This window comes from Dermochelys coriacea, chromosome 7 (assembly GCF_009764565.3).
Source record: "Dermochelys coriacea isolate rDerCor1 chromosome 7, rDerCor1.pri.v4, whole genome shotgun sequence".
NCBI classification, from domain to species: domain Eukaryota; kingdom Metazoa; phylum Chordata; order Testudines; family Dermochelyidae; genus Dermochelys; species Dermochelys coriacea.
This window is the reverse complement of record NC_050074.1, coordinates 90,728,057-90,755,872: the sequence shown is the minus strand read 5'-3', so window position 1 is coordinate 90,755,872 and position 27,816 is coordinate 90,728,057. Positions and strand designations below refer to the sequence as shown.

Here is a 27,816-nt window from a genome sequence, read left to right as displayed (position 1 = left end):
ATAATAGAAGTGAGTTAAATTATGAATGATTTCCTGGTGCTGAGCACAAGAAAGTAGTGCAGAGATTATTGTATTTCTTGGAGTTCCAAAATGCACTTCTTTATACAGAGTTGGATTTTCAAAAGCTTCTGCATGATTTAGAGCAAAACTCCCATTGAAAATTAATGGAACTTGTGCTCAACTCATGTAGACACTTTTGAAAATTCCACCCTACATACTCATAGGTGGAAAGGATAATATTAGGATAATTTATGGATTAAATTATAAATATTGGTTTGTATTTTTATATAAGTTTCTATATGTTATTCATTTCTATGATGGGCAATTAAGCTTATAAATTTTCAAACGTTGTATTCGATGCGAGTTTTAGAATGTAGAACATACGAGAATTAAATCCAGAGCAACCCACCCATCTCACTTGGTGAGAACATGAATGGACCTGCAGTGTGGTAGGCAGCTGGGCGGGGTTGGGGAATACATGCCTGGGAACTCAGGGGCGGCTTTTCCCCTGCCTCCCATTGGCCACCCAGAGGGAGATGAGATCTGAGTGACCCCTCACCCCTATAGCCCTTTATTATTTTAACAACTGCCTGGGGTTTTTTGGAGTATCTAGCTCCAAAAAGCTGCTCCTTAGCTGTCCCACTCTCCCTCTCTGTAGTTGTAATATAGAAGCAGTGTTTTTTGAGTGTTGTGGGCCAAATGCCTCTTTTGATATCAGGAAGGAATTTTTCCCTTTGGGGCAAAATTGGCAGATGCCTGCAGGGTTTTTTGCCTTTCTTGAAGCATCATGGAAGCACATTTTGGTTTAAATAGCAGTAGAAATGTAGAAATTATTAGTCATTTGTAGGAATGTTGCAACCGGAGTTCAGTGTGGTTACAAAGCCAAAAGGGCCAGCAGCTATAGGTAATTTACTGGGATTTTGCTGATGGACCTTGTGCCTCTGGGACAAGAGGGAACTGAAGTCTTCACAGAGTGAGATATCTTTTTAGTACCTTCTGTCCCACTTCTGGAGGTGGGGAAGGTGAGAGGATTCAGAAGAGTGAGCTGAGTACTATGCGTAAGCTGAGGAGAGTCTATCCTGATGGGATATAGGGTGGGAGCCTGGAATGCCACACTGAACCCACTCAAATGCCTGGTACTGAGAGATGGAGAAGGAGGGGCATACAGCCCTCTCCCCAGTGTTAATAACCTTGTGGTCTGTCACTTAAATCCCTCACTGTGCCTGTCTTCATTCACCTGCATGCCCTGGTCAAGTCAAATATGGGTTTAAAAAATCCAAGTGCTTTGTGATTCTTCAGTGTGCAAGTTTTATGTCAATATTCATTATATAAAACCACCTTTACAAAGCGTATGGAATTTTCAAAGTCAGTCAATCATTGTGGGGAGGAGTGAAGCAGCCATACTGAATCACTCTCTTTTGAACATTATCCTTTTTCATAGAAGAAGAATAGTGAAAAGAGTCTATCCCACTTACATACGCTCACTCTCCTTGGAGGTAAAACCTACCCCTGTAACAAAGCTAATGTTTAAAAAAATCAAAATAACCTTTCTGCAGAAATCAAGTTACTGGAGAGCATATATACAAAATCATGTCACAACAGAAGTAATTTTACTAACGTAGAATCCTTAGGACTTTTCATATACCATTTTGGACTGCAGCAGAGCTATTTGACTTGCCAAACCGCCCTGAAAATGTCAGTTGTCCTGTCAATTGGAAAACAAGAAACTTACTGGATGATCTAATGCCAGCAGTCGCTGTTTTAGGAACTTAAACTGGGTGAAAATTGTTTCAGCACTTGAAGGTTTTACAGGGGAAAGAAACAGCTATTTCATCCTTTATGCTGGTGTTCCACCAATTTAATATTTCAGAGAAACGACCACTACTGTTAGTTTACTACAACTGAACAATATCTACCAATTTAATGGACTCAAACCCGCAACAGCTAAAACCTGCTTTATGTCATTTCCTAACCTGGTTTAATATTGTTGAATTCTTTTTCAATCGTCTCTTCAGTGGTTGATAGCATAAGGTTTCGCACATAGAGGATTTTAACTGATGACATTGTATCTTCATCAACTTCAACTTCTGGTTCTGCCCAGTCTACAGCAATAGGATGTCCCCATAACTGTATTCTTCCTGCAAAAAATAATAAATAATTGAAAGTACCATTGTTCAATTAGTTTCTAGGCATATTGATGTTTTGTATAAAATTATGCTGTGGTAGTAGAAGTAGTAGAATGGACTGATTATACAGAAGGTCTAAAATTTCATGCTCAAAGCAATGGCACATGTTTCCAGAAACAGATAGTCAGATGCCCAGATCTTATTCTTCCAGCACTGCAGATGCGCAGCATCGAACAAGGATGGAGAGAAAACATGGTACAGTCCTCAAATATTTTCATTCTATGAACCATTTAGAGAGATCTCTTAATGAACCTGCTTCTCTTTCAAAAATCCCTTCCCTCCACTGCTTGGTTTCAAAATGTTTCTTTCTGCAGCTGACTGGAAAGGTTCAACAGACTACAGTATGATAAACACTGTGATTCTAAGAAGTTTAAGTAAGACTTATGTTCTCAGAAATTGATTTGTGTGCAGTAGTTTGGTCCCTATAGCATAGTGCTTCAATGGAAATAGTGAAGATAGGGGAATGCAAGGCAATACATTATTACAAGAAGGGCCTTATGTGGGGGAAAAAAAATCTCACTGACTTGGTGTGTTTTGGATGAGTCCCCCAAGGAGAAATTGTAACTGATTTGGGGAACTCTAAGGGGAAAAAAGGGAAAAAGTTAGATGGCTAAAAATCAGTGCTATGGCAGCATCATGCATCTAATGTCCATAATAATAATTTACATTTGGTTAATTAATCCACTGCTTTTAAATTCATCAAGAGTGTTGGCATACCTTTGCATGCAGCCACAAAGCTGGTCTTGAGGTCATGCAAATGATGCTAATAAGCACTGGCAAGCAGCCTTGTCTCCTACAGAGGGCAACAGTAACTGCTTCACCCAGCTTTCCTTCCATTCCTGCACATCTTGTAGGGAATTTCTCCTCTTCCAACAGTAACTGAAGCTTAGCTCAGCCACAAAAATCTCAGGACCTTATTTCCTGCCCAGTCTTGTCCTGGATTCACCCAATAACATCAGAGATGTTGTGACAGAGTCAGTACTTTTCATTGGCAATTTTAATGAGTTCAGCAAACAAGTTTTCTCCAGATGATGCATTTATATCCAGCCTAACAATGGAGGTTAACAGTGCAGTCCTTCCCTTATCTTGTCTTTCTAAGATTTTTTTTTTTACATTTGACAAAATAGAAACAAATTTTAAGGACTCTCTCCCCTTTTCCCTTGGGAACGGGGTGGAGGGAGGAAGGGGAAGAAAATAAAGGAAAACTTATTTTTGTTGAAAAACTTGGAACATTTACGAAAACAAAAATGTTTCCTTTCAAAACAAGATACTTTTTGTTCGAAATAAATCTGAAGTGACTTTGACCAACTCTAGCTCTATATCTTTTCAGTGCTAGCCTAAACTTGGCTTGAACTAGTAATGACTAAAAGTAGTCATCTGATAGCTAATTGATAGCCTATGTAACATGTATGGCTTTGGTCCAGTTCTCAGTGGTCATGTTCCGATCATCAGTAGAAATAACTGGCTGGTTTTGCCAGTAGTCTCTTCAAGGCATAAATAAGCTTGGATGCTGAACTTCCCTCATACTAAAACTTGATAAAAAATTGCATGGAGGGAGGAGAAGAGACAATGTTTTTTGCAAAAATTGTGTTCCTATTTTTGACCACCTCTACCTCTTTCCCTGAACTAGCCTTAGAAATAGTCCCTCAAGCAGTGGTTAGGCTCATAGTATGATATAGCTTGCTCTGCAACTACCTGAGTTCTTGACAGGTTTCAGGGTAGCAGCTGTGTTAGTCTGTATTCGCAAAAAGAAAAGGAGTACTTGTGGCACCTTAGAGACTAACAAATTTATTTGAGCATAAGCTTTTGTGAGCTACAGCTCACTTCATCGGATGCATTCAGTGGAAAATACAGTGGGAAGATTTATATACACACATAGAAAACATGAAACAATGGGTTTTATCATACATACTGTAAGGAGAGTGATCACTTAAGATGAGCTATTACCAGCAGGAAGTGTGTGTGTGGGGGGGACCTTTTGTGGTGATAATCAAGGTGGGCCATTTCCAGCAGTTAATAAGAACGTCTGAGGAACAGTGGGGGTGGGGTTGGGGGGAGAAATAACATGAGGAAATAGTTTTACTTTGTGTAATGACCCATCCACTCCCAGTCTCTATTCAAACCTAAGTTAATTGTATCCAGTTTGCAAATTAATTCCAATTCAGCAGTCTCTCATTGGAGTCTGTTTTTGAAGTTTTTTTGGTTGAAGGATAGCCCCTCTCAGGTCTGTAATCGAGTGACCGGAGAGATTGAAGTGTTCTCCGACTGGTTTTTGAAGAAAATCAGTCATCAAGAATTATAACATTCTTATACTTTAAAGCAAAACATATCTTAAAACTTTGCCCACTGCACCATGTGGTGATATCAGAGTATAATTTATTTAAAAAGCTTTGTGTGATATTAAGTTGGCCAGCTGCATATGATCCTAAATTATGCTCCCATGCCAAGGTGAATATAGAATAAACAAAAATGGCTATCTAGCACCATACTTCAGCGGAAGAGCATTTTACAATTATTTGACCCTCACAGCACCTCTGTGAAGTATTATTCCTATCTGGCAAATAGGGAAAACTGAAGGAGTAGGACTTGTCCAAAGTCACACTGTGAGAAACAGAGCTACTTAGAGAATCTTGAACTCTTAACCCCATCTCCTTGCTTTTGTCACTATTCCACACTTCTGCCCATATGTAAAGTTCAGTATAAACATGGAACTTTTGTAACACTAGATGTGTTGTAAGAGTGATGGTACTAAGATCTAGTTCTCTTTTCTGACTTTCATTGTTCACAATTTGAAGATCTAATATTGATGATTAATAATGCATGGTGACTTTCACATGCTGTGTGTGTTATGGAAGCGGATCTCCTAAAGGCCAGTTGTGTAAACTTATCTTGGGGACTGACAGTCAAGTTGCTTTCTTTTCACCTTGATCATTATCACAAGTATTAGAGGTGCTATAGGTCAATTATAAGCCACCTATATAACTCTACTGTATTCATATTACCACCTTGATAATACCTGTACAAGCCTACTTAAAAATTAATCAGATCTCATGGCTAAATACTAATAAACTTTGATCATGTCTTCAAATGTAGCATGTAGTAAATTCTTATTCAAAGATAATCCTTGTGTAATATAAGTCTAGGCATAAATGCAATTCCTCATTAGAGATTTCTTCATTAGACTCCAGTTAGGAAAGCATCCCAGTTCAGGAAAATGCTTAAGTACATTCCTAAAGCTAACTATGTTCATAGCCACTTTCCTGAATAAGTGCCTCAGATTGTATTCTCCAAATCCTGCAAGGTTCTGAGTACCATTGATTCCCACTGTAGTTAATTGGAGTCCCCAAACTTCTGGATTAGGGCCCATAAATATTCCCACATTCAGCAATCGTGCCATCTCCCATACCATCCTAGGAAGAAACATGTTTTTTTCTTTAATGCAACTTTATATCCTTGCAAAATCTGTACCAGCTATACTATTTCAAATATTAGACTGCACCAGTACAAAGAATGATAAATGGAGTTTATCAGAGATTTATTTCTAATTTCAGCAGAGATTGAGCCTAGCAAATCTCTTTGAACTAAGAAAATTCCCAGCAGGCTTATTCCACTGAATTCCACTAAATGGAGATTAATCTGACCTGTATTAACTGCAAAAGTATTGTCTTTTGCAGCTGATTTTGATGTATATAATAAAGTACATGCATGTGTATGTGTTGGGTATCTTTGTATTATATAAAGGTAATTTCATAAAATTGATGCATCTGAAATTAGACAGGAATTAAATCAGGAATACAGGGTTAAATTCCTGGCTCAGTAAATAACTTATCTTATCTTGAGCAAGTCACTTAATGCACAAATAAAAGGGACTATAATGGTGCAAAGTAGTAGTATTCAGGTGTAATAATAATTTACAGGGCCAAATTCAGTCCAGGAGACTCTGCAAAAGGAAGATGGCATAGACACTGAGTTGGGGCCTTGGCAGTTTTAAGTCCAGCAGACACACCTTCCCCTCTTTCAGGGGGCCTGTAAGCTGCCAGCGCTGCCTCAAGAGAGGGTGGCAATGGCTGGGGAAAGATCAATCCCCATCAGTGCAGCTCCTGAAGTGATAACTGCTATATAAGTGCTTGCTGTAAGGATGATTATTTATCGTGTTTATTATGGTAGTGCCTAGGGACCAACCAGAATGTGGTCCCATTGTGCTAGGCAATGTACAAAACACAGAGTAGTAGACAGTCCCTGCCTCTAGGCACTTTCAATATAAATAGATAGGATATGTAGGAAGGGGAAAAAGGTGTAACACACAATCAGTGTTAACAATGTGATGGTGGCAAAGATCACATTAGGCTTTGGACTAGAGTAGAACTGGCTGGGAAATTTTTGTTGGAATGATTTTTCAGATTGAAAATGCCCTTCTCCCAAAATCAAAACTTTCCATGGGAAAATTTCAATTTTGCCCCAAAATCTCTTGATCAAAATGATGGCTTCTCAGCTGCTCCCTTGGAAGGCTCTTTCCAATTGACAAAGCTTTCTGGGGGGCTACAAAGACTGAGCTGCCTGTCTCTGCCTCCCAGTGTTCCCCCAAGTTCCGGGACTGGATAGTCAGCCAGTTGGGAGACTCAGCCCCCACTCCTCGTGCCACTCCAGGGCAGTAAAGGCTAAGCATCCTGTCTCCCTCGCTGGCCCTGGGGCTTGGGAGAAGTGAAGAAGTTCAGTAGCTAGGCTTTCTGCCTCTCCATTAGCTGGGCAGGCAGGAAATAAGAAAGCTGAAAAATGTCAGTGTTTGCTGTTGGTTTCTTTAATGCTAAATGACTTCGTGAAGCGCCATAGTGAAGGAAGCTGCATGACCAACACTGCAGACAAACCTGGTAGCAGTTTTTCTTGCCATTGCTGCTGCTCGATGACTTTCATATTCCACAAAAGCAAAGCACGGTTTTTTTGTTTTGTCTGCTGCGCTGGGATACACAATGACATCAATGACCCCATCTGTGACTTTCCTCATCTCTGCTAAAATTTCTTCTCTTTCTTATTTTTTGGGATTCCTCCTACAAACAAACGGCAGTTGTCTACACTGGCACAAACCCCTAGGAGTCGTCCATTCCTGCATACAAACAACAGTTCCAGTTGTAATGAATCAGGCTTATTTCTTTGAGAAATCACAAGCCTCATCTTCCCAAAAAAACATAGTTTAAAACTTATCAATCAGACCAGTCCATTTGAGCAGTGTACTCCATCCAATACACAATCAGCAATCATGCCAGACAAAAAGGAATATATTCAGAATTGATTTTGAATGTTCACACACCGACAACTTGAAGGTGAAATTGGAGCTGCAGGCAGGTATCAGTATTTTGAGAATATATGCTTGGAAATAATTTGAGACTTTGGGAGAAATAAATTTCAATCTTTAACTTCCTAGGTGTTTATTTCCACAACCAGCCATTGAGGATTGTCTTTACCCCAGAACTTTACCATTGAAGGACACGACAGTGAAGAACTGTGTTTAGCTAATATGATGCTGACCGTGATTTACAGTCACTGTAGACAAGGACAAATCATGTTCACCAAAGTGTCAGCTAACTGGAAAATCATAGTCAGCCTATGGGTCAGCACAACTGGGGGTCTGGGGAAACAACTTCTCACTGTTCTCCAGCCTGCATGATTCAGGCCACAGGGAGTGCTAATCCCTGTTCTCTCTGGGTGCTTCCTGCTTCTCTCTGTGCTCTGTGGAGAGTCCCAGGGAGTGAAAACTCCTTTTCATTCCCATTTTACCTCCTCTTGTTTCCCAGCCCCTCTGGAGGCTTTTGAGGAGTTACAGCTTCCTTCCCCACAAGCCTTAAAAGGCTCTTCATTGCCTAGACAGCTTCCAAATTCCATCCCCAGACAGCCTTAAATAATACATCAGAAAGTCCAATCCCTCATGGGCCTTTGCATGATGCCCCACTCATACTCTGTGAACTTAAGAAGGCTCCCCGCCCAGTTCACAACTCCCCACAAAGCTCAGGAGGGGCTAGTCAGCAGCTCCTCTTGCCTCCCCAGGAGCCAAAATAGGGTTGTCAGAAAAGCTGATCCAGAATTTTTTTAATAAAACACATTTTTGTTAGAAAATGCAGATTTATCAAAATGGAAGCTTGTGTATTTTCATCAATGGGAAACTGACTGATTGTACAAGGGAATGGTGGTGGAAGGTGTGATTTTAAGCTTTAGATAACTACACATTCATTTTGCAAGTCGCAGGAAAATACATAATGTGTAATAAAACAGACTAATACATCATTTGATTTCAACTTTATATGAACATACCAGTCATGCTCACCTAATTTCATAATTATTAAGTTGCTTGATTGCATTCTTAGCCTCCTGTTTGTTAGAGAATGTTACAAAGGCATATCCCCTATTGTTTCCATTGAAGTCCATCATCATTCTCATTTCATAGATTTTACCAATCTGCAAATGAAAAGGAAAGTCAATAACCCATTCTGAAAGGAAACTTTCACCAACAGCACAGAAGCTATTTACACAAAGCTGGTTATTTCCCTGACTGTGTCTTGTGTGCATATCACCTCAGAGTTGTTTGAACATCTCCATCAATGTGACCATCAGCCAGAACCTATTTTACTTGAGAACTGTTTTCTGACCCATGAATGAAGTCAGAATAAATAAAGGCAACATATGTTTAAGTGACAGTTAGGGCTGAGTTAGCACTGCAGCTCTCTTAGCAAGGTAAATGACCTCTATTCACACCATCTGATAACACAGTACCAATGTTCCAATGTGTGCCTGAGGACCCTTATTCTGCAGTTGTCACAGTAATGATTTCTTGCACTGATTTGCTCTTTGTTTTTAAATATTTAATTTCAGTCTGTGCTATGAAGGAAAAGGACTGCAGGCTCCAAAGTCACACAGTCTCAGCCTCATTCTCAAAGTCAGTATGTGAACCTCAGTTAACCAAACTTTTTTCTGTGCCACTATTGGTGGGATTGTTCTCTTTCCATATAGAATTAAGAATGGCAGTGGAGGCTACTTAGAAGTGCTGCAGGAGGATGAGGACAAACTTTTGGGAGTTTCCTTATTTGGGAATGTGATTACTGTTAGTGATAGGGAGGGCACAGTATGTGCATGTCCTGATATAACCGTTATTATCAAGTACCTGAGGTAAGCTAAGCACTTTACAAAAAATAAGACATGGAATGAAATCCTGGCCCCACTGAAGTCAATGCAAGTTTTACCACTGACTTCATTGGAGCCAGGATTTCACCTATGTTGTCCCTGCTTCAGGGAACATACAATCTAATTTTGGAACTCATGCAACAAAGAGTAGAGTTAAAAAAAATTAAGGGGGGAAGGCAGAAGTTTTACAATAATGTAATTATGTGGTGACTTAGGTTAATCAAATGATCATGTTGCTGCTACTACTTTCATGCTGTTAAACTACTCCCTTCTTGTGTGTGCAAAAATATGTGAGTGACTGCATGCCAATTCACACATACAATTACAGTGGCTGCATGTGCATATCAGTGAAGGCTTGTTATAACCTGTGGTGTTTCATGCTCCAGTAGGGGACATTAGACAGGATGGGGCACATTAAGGGCCCTACACACCTGCTAGGATCTGGAAGGAGTCACTGAAGGAGCATGCTGCTCCTCTCAAAATCAGGTGGAAGCAATGCTATATCACGCTTTCTCTGCCCAGTGCTCCCGGAGGCATTCTGCTTGTATCAGCCCTGTGCAGATAGCATGCGTCAGAGCACCTCTGCTCAGTGCTTCTGATCTATACCCCCACATTTCCGTAGCTCCAGAAAAGTATAAGCATACAGCTTAGCCCTGTAATAGAAAGTGAGACTCAGAACAGATTTAGGTAACAGGAGCAAACTATACAGTAGCCTCACCAACACAGAAGTACTATGGGTTATACACTGAGCAATGTACACAAACAAAAGAATAGTCGCTAATGTTTGTGTATTAGAATGATATGCATTTCAATTTTCCATTTGTTATTTCATGTACCAGGCCTTTGAAAATGCAGCCTTCTTTCTGAACACAGTTTTATCAGGAACATGTGTATGGTACAAGAGGAGGAAAATCTCTTAAATGTAAAACATTACTTTTTCACATAATGGGATAAGTTCATCTTCAAAAAGGTCTCGGGTAATTTCCCAATGAAAATCTCACAGCCCCTCTCTGGTGGCGGGGCATCCCAGCCAGGCGGTGGACCTCCATACTTTCTTTGTCCATTTTCCTGCATCAAAGAAAAGAAACGTAGTTTAAAATATATAGAATCAACAGAAATCTCTAAAAATTGCCTTATTTGTTTCTATAACTCTCCATGGACTTATCTGCATAACCGTGCCTTTCTTTCTATTCCCGCCCCTCCTCCACTTGGCCTCTCTGCTCATCTAACACTGGCATCCTCTCTGACCCATCATAAAATCCTGATTCAATAACATCCTTCTTTTCAGCTCTTGCCATCTGAAACAATGTCTCTGTGCAACTCCCCCTCATTGAGACGTGATCCAGTGCCCAATGAAGTCTCTCAATATTTGCTAAAATGTTACCTATCTTTGTTTACTTAAAGTTGAACTAAGTGGATAGATCCTAGTCAAATACTACCTTTCTGATGCTGTAGTGTTTAATATAACATGATGTATTGGACAAGGATGCCAGCCTGCCATAGGCTAAAACTTTGCCTGCCAAGCATCAATCTCCTTTTACAGAGTCAAAGTTTATAATTTACTAGTGTTTATGAGCTTCAGAAAGCAACCAGGTGTCATAATCCAGCTCCACTTAGTCAATGAAAAAAACCTCCCATCGACTTCAATAAGAACAAGATCAGCTCCTGTGTGCCTTCTACAGTGGCTAATGACAGTTTCCTGATGTACTTGAGAGATGACCAGTTTGTACTGTAGACTAGAGAGTTTCTCTGAGGGTCACAAACAACATACGTTAGAGTATTGGAGAGATGAATGTCTTGACATCAGTTATTTCAGGCAACATTTTTCAAATGTTTGAGTTGGCTTAAAAAGTCAATGTCCAATGGCTTTTCTAAACCCGATGTGACAGGTGCACTGAGCACTGTTAGTTTTGGTTCTAGCCTAGTAACACATTCAACAAAAGTACAAGTTTTCAACAATCCGCCTACTGCTCAGAAGCATTTTATTAATTATTACATTTATACTGGATTTTTGTAGTTAATGATGAGTTTCTTACTATACACAACAAAGAGATGAGCTTACATGTCTGCTCTTGGAAGAATTATGTTTCCAGGAGGTATTAAAGAGGAGAGAGGTGGGACATTTATTAAGTTACAGCAGTGTCCACACAATGAGTTACTGCATGAGAAGCTGGTCCACTGTAGAGTCACACCCTGGCTTGCTGTATAGACAAGCCCTAATTCTCTAGTTATTTGCCCTCCGTAGTAATTCCAACCCTAAACTATTTAATAAACAGGGAAACTGTTTCAAGCTCCTTACATAGTAAGAGAGCACAGCAAAGTGAAACTGATTAGGATCTTGAAGGGAAACTAATTAGGAATATAAGCGATAAGGGACCAAGAAGTCTCTTCCAGCCTATTGTTTATGGATTATCACTTGGACAGATGTAGTAGTAAATTATCCATTTTCATTCTTACTGTAAAGATTTTCATCATAATGGGAGAGTCATAACAGTACTTTCAGGAGTGAATTCCTGCAGTATCAAATTTTAAAACATTGAAGCTGGCAACATTAAACACCATTTCCCTGAAGGTGTAATTTGCTGAGTGATGCATGAACTTCTATTGATTCATTTGGTATAGCTAAGGTTTGATAAATCTGTTCAGTTTTGTCACATTCTTAATTGTGATTACTATGTAATGCATGCTATGGATCCTGCAGGATCCATTCAAGAGAGGCTAAGAAAAGGAATTAAAAAAAAAACCCTGACCCAAAGTAGATTCAGATGAGAAGGTTTGAGAAGATATACCATGCCACTGCAAAACAAAGGACTGGAAAAACAAAACCTTTTATTTTAATTAGGTCATTGTGTTAATGTAAGTGAATGGGATGACTCAGCAGAGGAAAAAATCCCCTATTTCAGTCAGCAAGGTCTTCACTTCACCGGTTGAAAGAAAGAAAAAGTACTCCAACCCAATTCTCAGCTCTCCACAGATTTGGTGGAAGGAGGAAGAACTGTTTTCTTAAATCCCCTTCCCTTTTTGCAGGTGAGTGAGTGGGCAGTGGGGGGAGAGTGAGGGTGGATAAGGGGCAAGCTAAGAGCGCAGATACTTGGATACTGTGGTGACAAGTTTGATATAAAATCCCAGAGAATGTGAGGAAAGGAATGGGGTGAAAGGAGAAATAGAATAAACTCTGAAAATGGCAGGGAGGGACAAAGAACCTGGGAAGCAAAGAGAAAAGAAATGTCAGAGGAAGAAGAGATGAAGTAACTGTAAATGGAGGTAAATCAAATATTGAAAAATACAGATGAAGGTAAGAAAGAGAAAAGAAGACTGGGATAAAGAAACTAATGCAGAATATAAATACAGCAGACTTATGTGATTTTTATCTTACTTTGTGTAAAGTATAGTAGATAACAATGTTAAAATGCAGCAAACTCAAATGCTTGCTTACCTATAATGTGTGCACACAGCTTTATATGCTATAAACACTCTGTTTTTTGTTATTTTAATTGTCTGCCCTGTAGTTTTGGTAGCTCCAAGTTCCTTTTAGCCCCAAACTGCCTCTTTGGGCTACTGTGCTGCTTACCATACTTCTGTCCTTAAACAACTGACAGGATCTGAGCCTTAGTAAACTCCATAACGCTCACTCTCATTACCATTTGCAATTATAGTCTAAGGGAGTTTACCAGATTATTTCATAGTATTGCCTAATTTTCTATTGCATTTGAAAATGAAATATGTTGAGGCCATGTTTGTTTTGAGGATGAGTCCAAAATTCAGTAAACAGATGGATAATTTGACTTTTGAAGGGCTCCCCTGCCTGCTACAAATTTGGTAAAAATAAACAAAGATGGCTCCCATTTTGAGACCTTCTCAAACAGACTTTAAACAAACCTCTGATTATTAAGGCTGATAAATAATCTCTCTCCTATGTCAGATAAATGAAATACTTAATCTTTAGAGACTAAAAATGGTCCCAGGATGTCAAATTCAGCCCTGGGTCTAAACACTTTTAAAGTACAAAGGTTTCAGAGTAGCAGCCGTGTTAGTCTGTATTCGCAAAAAGAAAAGGAGTACTTGTGGCACCTTAGAGACTAACAAATTTATATGAGCATAAGCTTTCGTGAGCTACAGCTCACTACAAAGGGTTTCTAATTCAGGCCTGGTCTACATTAAATGTGAGGTTGACATAGCTACAGGACTCAGGGGTTGTGAAAAATCTACACTTCCGAGTGCTGTAGCTATGGCTACCTGCCCCCTGCTGTAAAAGCAACTAGGCTGCTGGAAGCATGCTTCTGTTGAACTCACTATCATTGCTTCGGAAAGGGTGTTCCTATGATGATGAATAACCTCTTCAATTGCTGTAGGCTACAGGGTTAAGCCAGTATAGCTACAACACCTCAGCTACGCCACTGTATGTCCCCACAGCATGGACATTGGGTTTGCTTTGGTATATTATAAAGATAAAGTGCAGCTGTGATGTTCAGATTGCAATCCAAAACTTCCCTGAGATTCAGAGACATTCAGCTCTAGGTTTTTGGTTAGCTTATCATTACTGGTTACAGTGTAACAAAAAAATCAATGGAAGAATTCAGTCCTACTTATTAAAATAAAGCATCTTTCAGACATACACAACAGAGAGAAGGGAAGAGAACCAACAAAGAAGGAAAGTTTCCTTGTTAAATATTTACCACTCAAGCCCTTGACACGCAACTACTTAATTAAAGCTAAAATTAAATAGTATGCAAAAAATATCACTCAAGCATGTGACCACACGTTCTTACCTGGATCAAACTATATCCTGTGCGGTGAATTAATGCACGGAGAGCAGCTTCTTTCTGTGTGCCGGTCAATCCATCCCCCGATTTTTGATTTGATTCCATTGTGAGTGATTATCAGCAAAAAATCAGGTTAATTAGGGGTGCTCGCTGCAATCAAATTTAAGATAAATTAAGTAAATTAATTTTTCTGGGAGAAGAAAGTCCATTTACTGAGGATATTTACATGACTCATTCTCCCTAAATAAGTAAGTTGAGACAACTTTGTCAGAAAACAACAGGACAAAAAGGAAAGTGACCTCTCCCTTTACTTTATGCAGAGTAGGGACATGACACAACATGTTGATCCTGCAATCGCTTAGATTTATGTATGTGAATAATCCCATTTAACTAAATGACACAAATCACATAATTAAAGTTGAGCAGAGTAGGGACATGACACAACATGTTGATTCTGCAATCGCTTAGATTTATGTATGTGAATAATCCCATTAAACTAAATGACACGAAATCACATAATTAAAGTTGAGCATTTGTTGACATGTTTGTAGGATCAGGGTCCTTGTGACAACTTTGGAAAACAAAGTATCTAAGTACTTATATGCAGAACCAAAGTCCAAAAAGACAACTAAACAGGATTGTTTATTGCAACGCTAATACAGCACATGGAGTGTAAAATATCCCAACCCTGCACACTTAAAATAATTTCTAGTATTACTTTCAATCTATCAGATAACACTAAAATGTCACACAGTTGCTTCCTTTTGTATAACACATCTGTTTACTCCTAGTTTTTTAAGGCAGGGCTGAAATCATTGCTTTAACCCCACTTTTCAGGAAAGCAAGGGGAGGGTGAATACATGACAAATTTTAGTCTTTAAAAAACTGTATATGGTATTTTGGGGGCACCATTGCTCCAACTGTTGCTCTTTCTTAGAAGCCCTGTATTCTGCTGCAAGTTGCTGCTGTCATCAGCATACCGTATAATAGAAACACCAGAAAGAGCAGCGGAGAACAATCAGCCTGCTGTTGCTTTAAAGTGAGTACATTGTCTGATAGAAGCGCAGAATGAGTGAAACTGGGTAACCTGTGTAAGTGTGTTAGAATGAGAAATTGGGGCACCTGTGAGAGTGAGTGAGTGCAGTGACTACCCCTGAGTGGCCATATGAGTGATGAGCATAGGGGGTAGGGAGGGAACAGAATGAAAGAATATGGAGGAAGGGAAAGAAAAGGAGAAATCAGGCTGGGGAAAGACAGGCATTAAAAAAGGGAGAAGAAAAGAATACTGCCTGCCATCGAAAGAAGGAAGAAAACAAAAAGCAAAGACCACCTTGTCAATTTATTTTAGTTAAGAATATGTAATCTCAAAACATTGTAAAAGGCACAATTGTATGACAGCTACAATATGCCATTTTTGGAGGGCCCCATAAAATTCTACTGTGCTTCCCCTCAGCACACCAGAACTGTTTGTGTACGAAGCATCTCATTATAAGCAGGTCTTATGCACCAAATTAGCCCACAGGGAGGGGGATGGAGAAAAAGGAAGGCTTTTTGTAGGGCTAAAAACAAATAACGCAGACTAAATTGAGTTATATACATAAAAATAAACCTTTATCCATTAATTTCTCTCTAACACCAAAATTATTTGATTTGCACTTGCTGTAGTGTGTATTGCTTTGGGGTTCATTGAGAAGGACCACATTTTTGAACTAGGAAATGGCTAGCATGCTGCTAGGCTACTTGTTGGTGACTGGGACTACAGCAGACCTCAGAGAGAGCAGAAGGGGAGAATTAAAAATTCAGTAATGCTAGGACTGAATTAGTGCCTTGGTGCTTTGCCATTGCAGTTGTCCCAGTCACTGTGCAATGGCAAGTGTTTCTCTAGTTTGTTACCCTAATAAGACGAGCCTTATGTGTCACACTTTACAGTGAAGGACTATGAAATATTGTTTTCTTCTAAGCTAATTCTCAATTTTTTTAAAGCCACTTGAGATGTAAATGGTTATAGCTGACTTCTCTTCCTTGAGCTGCTGCTTGATAAATATCTGTACATGGATACAACCTGCAATATAAGGGTCCCACCATTACAGGATGAGAGCCTGGAGATGCAAAGACAAGCGAATGTGCTTGATCTGAAATCAAGGGGATATCTCTTAGTGCATGAAGTTAAATGCATGCATGTGACCTTACTTACCAATTTAGGCCTCAGTCCTGTAACTCGACCTTTGTTAAGGTGTGTCCTTCAGTGAGAAACTTAATGTCATGAAAAATGTAGTCACTATAGCTATGTATATATGTATATAGCTATTTGACTAAAAGTAATCTTTTTTTATTCCAAAAGTGGTATTTCTCTTCACTCACTCTTTAGTTTGACCATTTTGTATTTATAATTTCTGCTCCCCCTTTTTCCTGCCATGTTGAGTTGAGCTGTAAAGATTTTAGGATGGACTTTAATTTTAGTGTGTTTAAAATTGTCCTTGTGATTTAAAGTGGAACCAGTGATAGCTGCCTCAGAACGTTGTTACATTAATGAGCTGTTTTCAGTTTTACTTAACTCTCTAACTGTGAAGCTAAAGGAAATTACATAATGTACAGTGACTGTATCACTCTGAGGTGTCTCTTCTTAAGTTTAGTGGCCAAATTGTGCTATCAAATGCATGTGTGACATTCCTATTGAAATAATTGAGTGAAAGGCAGATTTTGGCCTAGAGGATTTTTGAGTAGAAATTGGGTCTAAAGAACTCATGATCAGTTTTTGTTATGTGTTCATTGTATAGGTAAATGGACTCTTCTTCTTTAAGGTGTTGATAAAAGGCATAAAAACTACCTGGCTCCAAATCTTCACTGACATTCAGTACAGTTAGCTTTATTTTCAGATCTTATTGTTTTGTAGCTCTTGGTCTGTTGTTATTTATTTACAGTTTTCATTATCTACAATACAACTTAATGATGATAGTCCCTGTAAAGTTGTACACTTGAACTATTTATCACATAGGGTTGGGCCACCTGGGATATCTATTCTGATTCCTGCGTTTTTGTGTTTCGTTCCTTGTAATGTCTTAATTACCACTCATGTCCACTGGGTGGTGATGGACTAGAGAATATAATAGGTCTTTTCCACCTCTAATTACAGAGTGAATGTCTTCTTTTAAATCAACTAAAGCCTAATTATTGCTTGTTTTATAGGCACTTGTTTACAGAAGATAGTATATGTTTATTGCTTTGATTTTTAAAAATAGTTATCTGAATTGCAATTAACTTGCTATGAAATATTTTTGTGAAAACTACAAGGAAATGTGTAATATATTTCAAAGCTGAGGACCAAAGGCTACTCATGACCCATGCATGACCTGACTTCACAACTTTGTTATACTGCTCTAAGCCCTGATCCTGTTTCTACTGAAGTCAATGGCAAAACCATCATAGAACTCATCAGAAATGTTACTTCTATGGACATCTCCACAGCACATATGAAATATAATTTGTAATGCAAGAACTCCAGCTTTCAAAGCCTCTTTAAATTCCTGTCCTTACTTACCAATATGTGGTTCAGACCTGTCACAAGAATAGAAGTTTTTTGATTGATAAAGTTGAAAAGGAGAAATAAATGAAATGCTCTGACAATTTTGTTCTAAAAATGAAGAACCTAAATGTTGTGTAATAATCTCTTGTTTCAAAAGTCAACAGCTAATCAATGACCACTTAAAGGAATACAATTAAAAAAAATCAGATACTGCTCTTGAGTACTCCAGTCGCTTCCTGTGGTTTTACTATTGCATTTTCTTTTCACAAGGCAACAAGTGGTATTGTTAGGAAACACCCACACACCTATGAGCTGCTAAAGGCCTCATGTCCTGAAACTCTGAGGACCCTCAACTCCTGTTGAAAATATGCACCACCTTACGGGACTGTCCTTGCCAATGATATACTGGGATATCCTATATATAATTTTCTGTACATTAAAAGTTATTTTGTAGTTGCTAACTATTCAGGGAAATAGTAGAACTTATCCAGGCATTACCATAACAATCTCTGATCCACCTCCCCCCCGAAGTCAGGGATCTTCCCATAACCACATTTCAGATGCGGTTTGGAGATGGGAATCATAACTCCCTTTTGCTCTCAACCAGCTCTTAAACTCCTAATCACTTCTGATAAGCTTGATCTGACTTCAGCTCATGTCTGAGATGCCTCATGAGTGACTGGTTTCTACTTCGTTTGGGTTGAATTCCATTTATGGTAAATAAACAGATTTTATTAGCATAGCACAGAAAACAAAGCTGCAAAACAAAATCTCATGTTAGCTAAAAGACTTTAAGTCAGATTCCACTAACTAGCGACAATGTTTGATTTTCAAAGTATCGAAAAATGTACCTGAGCCCTAGTCATGCCTGAAAGCAGATGGCCTTGCATCAGCCACTGGTCAGAAGTTATGTCCAGGCTACACAAATAATTTCTCAAAGGCAATGCAGGCAAAGGAAATAATACTCACATTACAGTTCTTTTCCAGTCCAACCAAGATAATTTTGATCTTGTTGGTATTCCTACACAACTAATTGAGCCATCAAATCATGGATTTCTATGATGCAAGTGTCATAACAGCTAATGTCCTGCTCAAAATCTGGAGGCAGGTACCATTAGATAACACTTAGTCCTGCCATGCATGCAGGGGACTGGACTAGATGACCTCTCGAGGTTCCCTTCCAGTCCTATAATTCTATGATTAGTATAACAGCAATTTCCTAAACCCAAATGTTTCCGTTAAGAAATATATAAAAAAAGAGGAACAGAGATGAAACCACATGGCCCAAGAAGAATTCCACAGTGGAAGACTATGGGGTATGACCAAAATCAATTGACATTCCCATCCATACCCAACTGTGATCACACAGCAAAACCCCATTAGCTGTAATATCAAATGCTATTGATACACCTCCGAGGATCAGGCCTCTACTGTCCATTGCAGTAAATAGCTCAGTATTTTTGTCCTAAGCTATTGTAAAGGCTGTCATATAAATCAAGTGATATCTAATGAAGGATTTTTTAAAATTTGTGTAGGGGAATCAGCAAGTGGCAAAGAGGTTATATAGTAGATTCTTTCCTACCCTCAATCCCTGCTGACAGGGTAAAGGATATGGCTAGGGATTTCTTATGCCCAGATGATTCCAATCGGACATTGGTCCTTTTGAGACCATTAGCAAGCAGCCAGTGTAACAAAGGCTACCATGGCGCACAAACTGCACTATGTACTCCTCTGCTATGGGTCAGTATCTGAGTCATATTTTTTTTATGCTGTGTATCATAACCTACATTAGGAAATATGACAGGTTTCAGAGTAGCAGCCGTGTTAGTCTGTATCTGCAAAAAAAAGGAGGACTTGTGGCACCTTAGAGACTAACAAATAAATTTTAAGTGCCACAAGTCCTCCTTTTCTTATTAGGAAATATATTTATCTAGATGGAAAGATCACAGGTCAAACCCCATTTGCCTTACTAGCATTGATAGGCTTACTGGAATCTGTGAGTGAGGCAAGCTGAATTATTGCATTCTAATGAGTCATTTGCACAAGTGTGTTTCCATAGCAGCTGAATTTTCAGGTTATTACTTTAGTGCTGTCTCTGTCCTCTGTAGTGACCTAGATAGAGAACTACTGTAACAGGCTTTTTTCAGTTAATGTGGTATGAAGTAGCCCCAGTTCCTGATCTGTACATTTCTGAAACCCCATGTAGGTTCCCATGAATGAATCCCCATTTGCCCACTTGAATGCTGCATAGGTCTGTATTAGCCTTCTGCTCAGACATGAATTTAATAATACATTGAATCCAAGTTTATCCAAAGTGCTATAAGTACTTTACTGTATGAACTCTTCACCATTTTCCATAACTGCAAATGGTTAACGTGATGATTTCATGTAGGAGTCATGGTAGATAACCAACTAAATGTGCACTTTCAGTGCAATGGTCTGAAAAGAAGCTGACAACTTGGAAAGGTTTCAGAAAAGAGCTACGAGAATGATTTGAGGTCTAAGGAAAATTTGTCTTACAGTGAAGCACTTAAGAAATTCTATCTATTTGGCTTTTCCAAGAAAGAGTGAAGAGATGACTTCTTCGTGATCTAGATGCACCAATATACTGATTTCTGACAGGAGAGCACTATTTTAGGTAGCAAAGGCATAACAGGATCCAGTGGCTGGAAGTTGAAAATATGTCTACCCTTATTTAAAGTGTTAATTTTTTAAATTGAGGCCAATTAACCATTGGAACAACTTACCAAGGGATGCAGTTGATTACGCATCACTTGAAGTCTTTAAATCAAAATTAGATGTGATGTGTACAAAATGTGCTATCGCTCAAACACAAAATATGGTAGAAATTTCTGGGTGAAATTCTTTGGGCTGTGTTAGAAAGGAAGTCCGATTAATCATCATCATAATCCCTTAAAATGTACAGCGCTATGCAATTCTCACTTTTGTTTAACCGTTTTATTACTATCTGATAAACATGCTTTCCTTCTTTGCACCCTGCTAAATAGTTACTATATTTATTGTTGTAAGACATATTACATGTGATATGATCAGTTTTCAAAACTTCTAGGAATCTCTCAGCTGGAAGTAGCTTGTTTCTTACCTATAAAAGATGATACATTTTTTATGACATTTGCTTTTTGGTTGTGATCTTTTGTGCTCTGAGAACATTAACATATACCTTATCAATTTAAAAATTATATTTACAATTAAAATTGTAAAGTAACTGATCTCAAAGATACCCAATACTGAAATTTACTATTTCTCCTAAGGTAGCAAAAGCAACCCAGCTGGTGCTGTAACTTGGTTTTTGGTGACTATAGCAGCGGAAAGTAAATGATTTACTAAAGTCCAGTCATTTCAGCCTCTCTTTGGAAACATTTGTCTGGTGGGAAGACCTTACTCTGACTGTATGTTACCTGATAAAAAAAATGCACAGAGTATGGATTTATGACTGTTTGGTATTGTCATACTCCTGCAGAGATTACTGTGTGTTTTGGTGACTTATGCAATGCACGGGCATTATGCTGGCAGTCTGCAGAGCAATGAATTTCAGACTCTTCTTAAAATGTAATGGATATGTATTTATACGGATCTGATATGTTGAAGACTATTGGAGAATTTATAATAGGTATATACTGTAACATATAACTACCATCCAACACACTCAATCCTGCTTCAGATTTGAGAGGTATGTGCAATGCTGGCAGCAGCTTTTGCACTGTGGTATACTAGCAAGAAATAAATGGCTTTCATTATATGTGAAATCACGATTACCCTTATTTTTATTGATTTTAGTCTTTTAAATCCTTGGATTGGATCAATTTGTTTAGACCACAGTATGTCAGTAGCCTGTTCATGAACTCCAGTGAAAAACCTACTTTCAGCAAGCTGTTTGAACTAACCGGTGAGGTACTTTCAGGATAACACAAGGTATTAATCACTGGAATCTGGTGTTGACTATTTTTAATTTATTTTCTAAAGGAGCCTATGGAGAAATCCTTGCCTATCATGTTCCAAAAACATTTCCTAAAATTCTTTCTGAGGGGTAAGCAGAAATAGTGATCTCTGAACTTAACACACAGCATAACATTTTCACTGACAGTCATAAAAATCCTTCAAAAATGTATGGCAAACAAAGTAGGACATAGGTACCTCTGGGTTATGCTGTTGCCCTCTTAAACTCTGATTGTTCCAGAGATTTGGTTTGTTGCTGCTGTTAAGATTTTTTTAAAAAAATAGTGTCTTTCAGTAGGTAGAAACTATCCATCTGTGTGCTGATAGTGGATTAACTTTTAACCAATTAAATTCACATACACTTTTTTGAAAATTGATTTGTAATTCAGTTTTGTAATCTACCAGAAAACATTACTTGACTGCTGAATGAAGGGTTAAAAATTCAGAAAGTAGAAGCGACTAAGAGGAGCAGCAGATGGTCAATTCCTTGTATAGCTTTTTCACCTTTGAAATTACTAGTTCAAAGCCCTGTAGTAGCAAAGTTCTTTAGCATTTGAAGATTTTTTATGACTTAGGCTACATGAAATCTGGGCCCTTTCACAATTATACAATTACTTAGAAGGAAATGGAGGGGAGGAGGAAGGGAAACCTTGGCATGGCTGGACCAGATTTTCATTTGCAATATCTTCAGGGATGCTTCGGTTTTTTAGTAGACTAATACCAGCTTTTGAACAGTGCAAAATACCATAGGAGTCCACTCATACACAAGCGAGTATTCATCCTAGGATTGCCAGTTTTGGTTGGAAATATTCCTGGAGGTTTCATCACATGATTTAATCTTTAAGCAAAGATTAATCTTTTATTCCTGAAACCTGCTGGACAATCCTGGAGGTTTGGCAACCCTAATTCATCCCTTCCAACCTATATTCTGCTTTGTGCTTCTACAAGCTGCTATGTGAAGGGTGAATCATCCTCCCCTAAACCTTGCTCTAGCTCTTGTTATTTCATGTATATTGGGGACATTTACCAAGTCATAACTCCCATTAAATGTATTGATAAATTAAATAAAAACATGTTCCCACAAGCATTTGGACCTACAATGACCCAGGATTAGTATCTGGTGCTACAACAGTGCAATATTACCATATTTTACACTACTAGGAATACAGCCTTACCACTCTAGCCTGCCTGCTGGCCTACTCTTACTGAGTATACCTTGAGTAACATGACACCAGCAAGGAGATTGCTGCCATAAAAGTTGAGGGATAATTATTACTTTCCCTGTTGTTTCTTGCTGAAGTCAATAATCAGTTAAAAATGAACATTGCAACAGCGGAAAACCAATTTCAGTACTCATCATTAAAAAGCTGTTAATGACTGCATTTAAATCAAGGGTATGTTTATAAATGCATCTTAATGAACAGTGATCACTAAAGTAGTTAAATTTGTGACATCACATTGTTGAAAATATACTGCCAAGTTATCACTGGCTGAGAACCAGGAATATCGATTGACTCCACCCTTACACCCATTCGGCAAGTGCTCTAATATTTTTTCTTTTCTAAATGATTTTCTTTCACCTTTCTATGTTAAATACTTTGAAAAGAAAATGTAAACATAGTCATAATAATTCCCCAACATAAGAAAAATCCAAGTTTTTATAGTATTATTTTGCTTATGTCATTTTACTCTAGTCGTCTATAGTATCTTGTATGAACTATGAATCTTTCATCTACTGTGTTTTCCTGAGGCAATAAGCATTCAGGAACACTTGCTCCTTGAGTATAATTTTTGTGTGTGATGATGGTTTGGGGAAGCTCTGCTGAACATTATGCTTCATTTTAAAGTGAGAGAATAGGTGGTAATATAAAATATGAGAGCTATTTGTCCGATTAAGTGTGACAAAGTGTGACAATGAGGTTCTGATCACTCATGGTCTTCAGAGGTATTTCTTAGTAGATTGAGATTGTTAAACCCTCAAATTCTAATATGAATAGTTGTGTTCTGCCTACTGAAATCCCTTTGCAACTTCAATTGGTGCAGTACTCTCTACTTCCTTTCCTAAAATGTTGCATAGCTCTTTTTACTACAGAAACAGCAATTTGGTATGTGAAGTGATGAATCTTGAGAGTGAGAGAGGCAGAGTTTGTAAAATACTTTGTGATCTTTCAGGATGAAAGGCACTACATAAATGTTGCTATTTCAAAATCAAATTATATTGAGCCAAGTCCTGAGAGGAGCTGAACATATGCAAGTCAGTGGGAGTAGCTGCTGCAGTGGCAGAACCAACAGGGGGGCCAAGGGGATGGTCTCCCTTCCCCCACCCTGTGCCCTTTAGTGTGCATGGTACTTTTTCAAAACATTTTTCAATTATCAGCCTACCTACCGCCTCCCCTCCCCCAACTCCTCTTAGTTACAAAACCTGGCTCCACTACTGTGCAATTGCTCAGCATCAATCAATTAGTTTTGTCATGTGGCTGGTCTCTGTGGCACTGAATAGGGTGAAAGGATAAACACAATATTGAATGTGCTTGAATGAATTCTCAATGTCCAAATTATGTACTTTTGACACTTCAATATGCATTGTACAAGATTGGTCTACCACAAAGCAGCTGATACCATGAATATTTCTTACTCAGATGGAAATTTCCATTTCCAATATACTACTCTTTGCATTCAGGTCTTTTCATGTTTACGCATGCTCTGGTAAACCTAAGCCTGTACTGTTTATGCCAAGAAGATAAAACCGTGTTTATCCAGTGCATTACAGATCAATATGGTGTGGTGTGAACCATATGTTTGCTATTGCATTCAAACACATCTAATGAGCCATTTTGCTGTCATACTCACAGCAATATCACTGCTTGTGAAGAGTAGCGTTTTTTGAAAACAGCTACTCACTGAATTCACTAACTAAAATGTATATTTACTTGAGAAACCATTCAGTTCTTAACTGGAATTTTAAGGATACCTTTCACCCCTTTTAAGGCCTCAGCTAAGATTCTTAATTAACAAAGTATTCTTTCTTAAACTATTTTTTCCAATTAATCCAAAGAGAAGAAATGTTTTGCTTTCCCCCAGGCTTTTACCCCAGAAACACTTAGGGTATTAAGCACTTTAGTAGGTTGTATTTGCAGAATTGGGTCCTGTATTAGCCGTACAACCACAGAGCTCAATTCTGACACCCTTACATATAGTATCTATCTTCATGTGGTCATAATGAAAATTATTACTACTCAGTGTCAATAGGGGTAGCAAACTGGGAACTCTGAAAGCTAACCTACATTTAGGCTATTCAAAAGAGCCGACAGATGTGATGGGTAGTGATTACAGTCCACAGGTTCTTTACAAGATGAATATTAATATAAACTAAAAGCTTGTGCACACTCTATTTACATATCTTATTTACTCTTGAAAAATTGCTTATGCATACAGTTTAAAAAGATCTTAGACCACATAATTAAATATTTGTTCATTACCAATTGTTTGGGACTTTTGAACGTGACAGAAACAATCAATACAACTCTATTACAGAAAACCATAAACATGCCAAAAAACTCCCTCTAAAGATTATGTTTATTGCTGAATCCACTCCACCTCTTATTTTAAACATCAAAAAATCTAAGACTTTGGATTCATTTAATAAAGAATCAACCTCCCCCTGTGTGATCTTTGAAGCCTTATACCTTGTGGGAGTGAGGAAGAAGAAACTATTTGAGAAGCTTAATATATTAAACATTATACTTTTTTTTTCTGTTTTGATGAAGTTGTGCATATGAACTCAGATATTTTGGAGCACTGATTGCCTACAAAATGGAGAATAACATTTATAAAAGGATTAAGAAATATTGTAAAAATAGATCTTGGGAAATATACCCAGCTTGTTGGTGAAATGATCCAATATCCCTGGTGATTAGCAATGGAAAATTGTGATTAAACAACTCAAAGTGAATTATCGTGGGTAAAATCCCCCTTCTCTTTCTGCCAGTCCAATTTCTTAATAGATGAAAGTGACCAAGCACATTTTGCTCCTGTTCAGAAAAGGGATCAGCTAAAAAAAGCTTCACCTTTTCACTATCCATAAAAAATGATGGCAACATTGGGCAGATGGAGTTCTTTAAATGCCCCACTTGCTTTCTGGGGCCTGCAAAAGCTTTGGGGTGGCACTAGCTAAAGAGCCTGGGGCATAAAGACTGTAAGCTGATGTGAAATCTGATCAAGAGCAAGAAGTGCCGTCTCTAGCTGTTGTCACTACTATGTCTGCTTCAGCACTTTTCTGTCTGACACAACAATGAGAAATCTTGCACAGCCTGTGATGTTCAGTGGTGGTAAGCTTTCCAGAGTGTTCACGTTCTCATTGTTTCTGAGTTAGAGAAATTAACGCAAGAAATAAGCAGAACACATGAAAACTGTGAACGCAGGTCCTTCCTATATTCTCTAACATGTGCATTAAAATATTCCAGTGGCTCCTTTGTAGAAAGCAAGCAAGCTGTAATTAAAACACTCCTTACAAATCCTAGTAAAGCAGATAGCGATGAAAGCTGCTTTTAGCTAGATAACAATATTCCTTCTTTTTAGAGACTTAAGATGGAAAAACCAAACAACATGGACTGTACCTGAGCAATTTCAGAGATCACCACCCGGAAAAGTTCGCCTTGATTATGGGGAATTTGCGACGTGTCACTCTGGTTATTCTCTAATCATCATATCAAACTCCAAAGGTTCAGCAGCCTTAGCTTGGTTTACAGTCCCTGCAGGTTAAACTTTAACTCACCCTATCTCTCAGTTCCATGCAGCCCTTTGACCAGCTAATTGGTTCACTGCAGCTCAGACAATATCTACATGAACTGCATTTGTTTACAAAATTCAAAAGACTAAGTCAGAATTTTACTTGAATAGAAGTATATAAGCTGAGAATGCAATACCATTTTGAAATTGATTACTGTTTAGTTTTTATATCTAATTTCCTGGTTCACACATCCTCACTTTAAAGATCAGATTCTTTAACTTTGTTCTCTTAACAGGGTTCTAATGTAGCTCTTGAAGGAAGATAGTGGTGTCCTATCTCATCTATAAAAAGAAAAGGAGTACTTGTGGCACCTTAGAGACCAACAAATTTATTACAGCATAAGCTTTCGTGAGCTACAGCTCACTTCATCGGATGCAAATACGATGTAGGAAGCCATTCTCCAAGGATTTCCAGAAATTAGTAGCTCTATCCCAGTTTGTCACACTTCCTCTGATAAAAGTAGAAATATGAAAGCTAGTTAGAAATTTCTATGAGCACCCCCTTTCTTGCCTCATCACCAACCTGCCCCCATGAAATTCTCCCTATGGGAGGAATGCTGAATCACAGACAAAACAGGAAGTGATTGATCAACCACTTCTAGATGAAAATGGTTACTTATTCTTCCACACTATGAAGTCAGTGAGAATAGTGAGACAATGCAAACACCATCACATATATAAACCAGCAAGAAGAAAACATTGCCCCTTTGAGAAATAGCATATTTTGGAGACTTGCATGATGACTTCCCAATGGAGGAGAAATTAGTGATGCAGAGTCTGGATATATTCTTTATGCCACTTGTCCTATTTAAGAGGTCCTGGACCAGAGGAAGTTGCAAACAGCATGCAGGAAATTCCCTCTTTCAGGGGTCCCAGCTCAAATCCAAACACCTGGTTCCAAAAGAGCAACTCTACCCTAAAAGTTAACTCTAGTTAGATTAAGGAAGAGCACAACTTCCTTTGCTGCTTGGCACCTATGCTTCCCCAAGAAACTCAAGAAAAGCAACATCCTACAATTTTCTAAAAACTTGCTCTCCTGCTTAAAAACCCTGTAAGACTATGTATAACAGTGCCATCTGGTGACAACAATATAGCCCAGGATAGCAAATTGCTCATGGTATTAGACCAGTGTTTTTTAACTTGTGGTCCATGGACCCCTGCGGATCAGCAGACTATGTCTAAGATTTCCAAAGGGATCTGCACATCCATTCAAAATTCACAAATAAAAAATGTTGAAAACTACTGGTATAGACAAAACCTAACCATCCCTATCTGTTCTTCACATAGCTGGAACAGGCTGTACATTGCATCAGTTGAGCAGATTGTAAATATTTTGGGGAGAGTGGAAAATCATCACACTGCTTTTGAATGAATTTGCCACAGTTGGAGGCGAGTGGAAAGAGATTGATCATGAAGTCCAGCAGAAAAG

At 38.4% G+C, this 27,816-nt stretch overlaps 1 protein-coding gene across 1 annotated transcript in view; it reads right to left on the bottom strand.

Moving 5' to 3' along the window:
* Positions 1-26,316, bottom strand: part of A1CF (APOBEC1 complementation factor) — a 53,928-nt gene extending 27,612 nt beyond the window's left edge. Inside the window, 9 exon segments of the mRNA XM_043519135.1 lie at positions 1,974-2,138; positions 7,052-7,065; positions 7,067-7,211; positions 7,214-7,287; positions 8,503-8,633; positions 10,291-10,331; positions 10,334-10,424; positions 14,126-14,269; positions 26,216-26,316. Of these exon segments, the coding sequence (XP_043375070.1) occupies positions 1,974-2,138; positions 7,052-7,065; positions 7,067-7,211; positions 7,214-7,287; positions 8,503-8,633; positions 10,291-10,331; positions 10,334-10,424; positions 14,126-14,224 (760 nt within the window). The 5' untranslated portion in view covers positions 14,225-14,269; positions 26,216-26,316.
* Between the last annotated feature and the right edge of the window lie 1,500 nt (positions 26,317-27,816).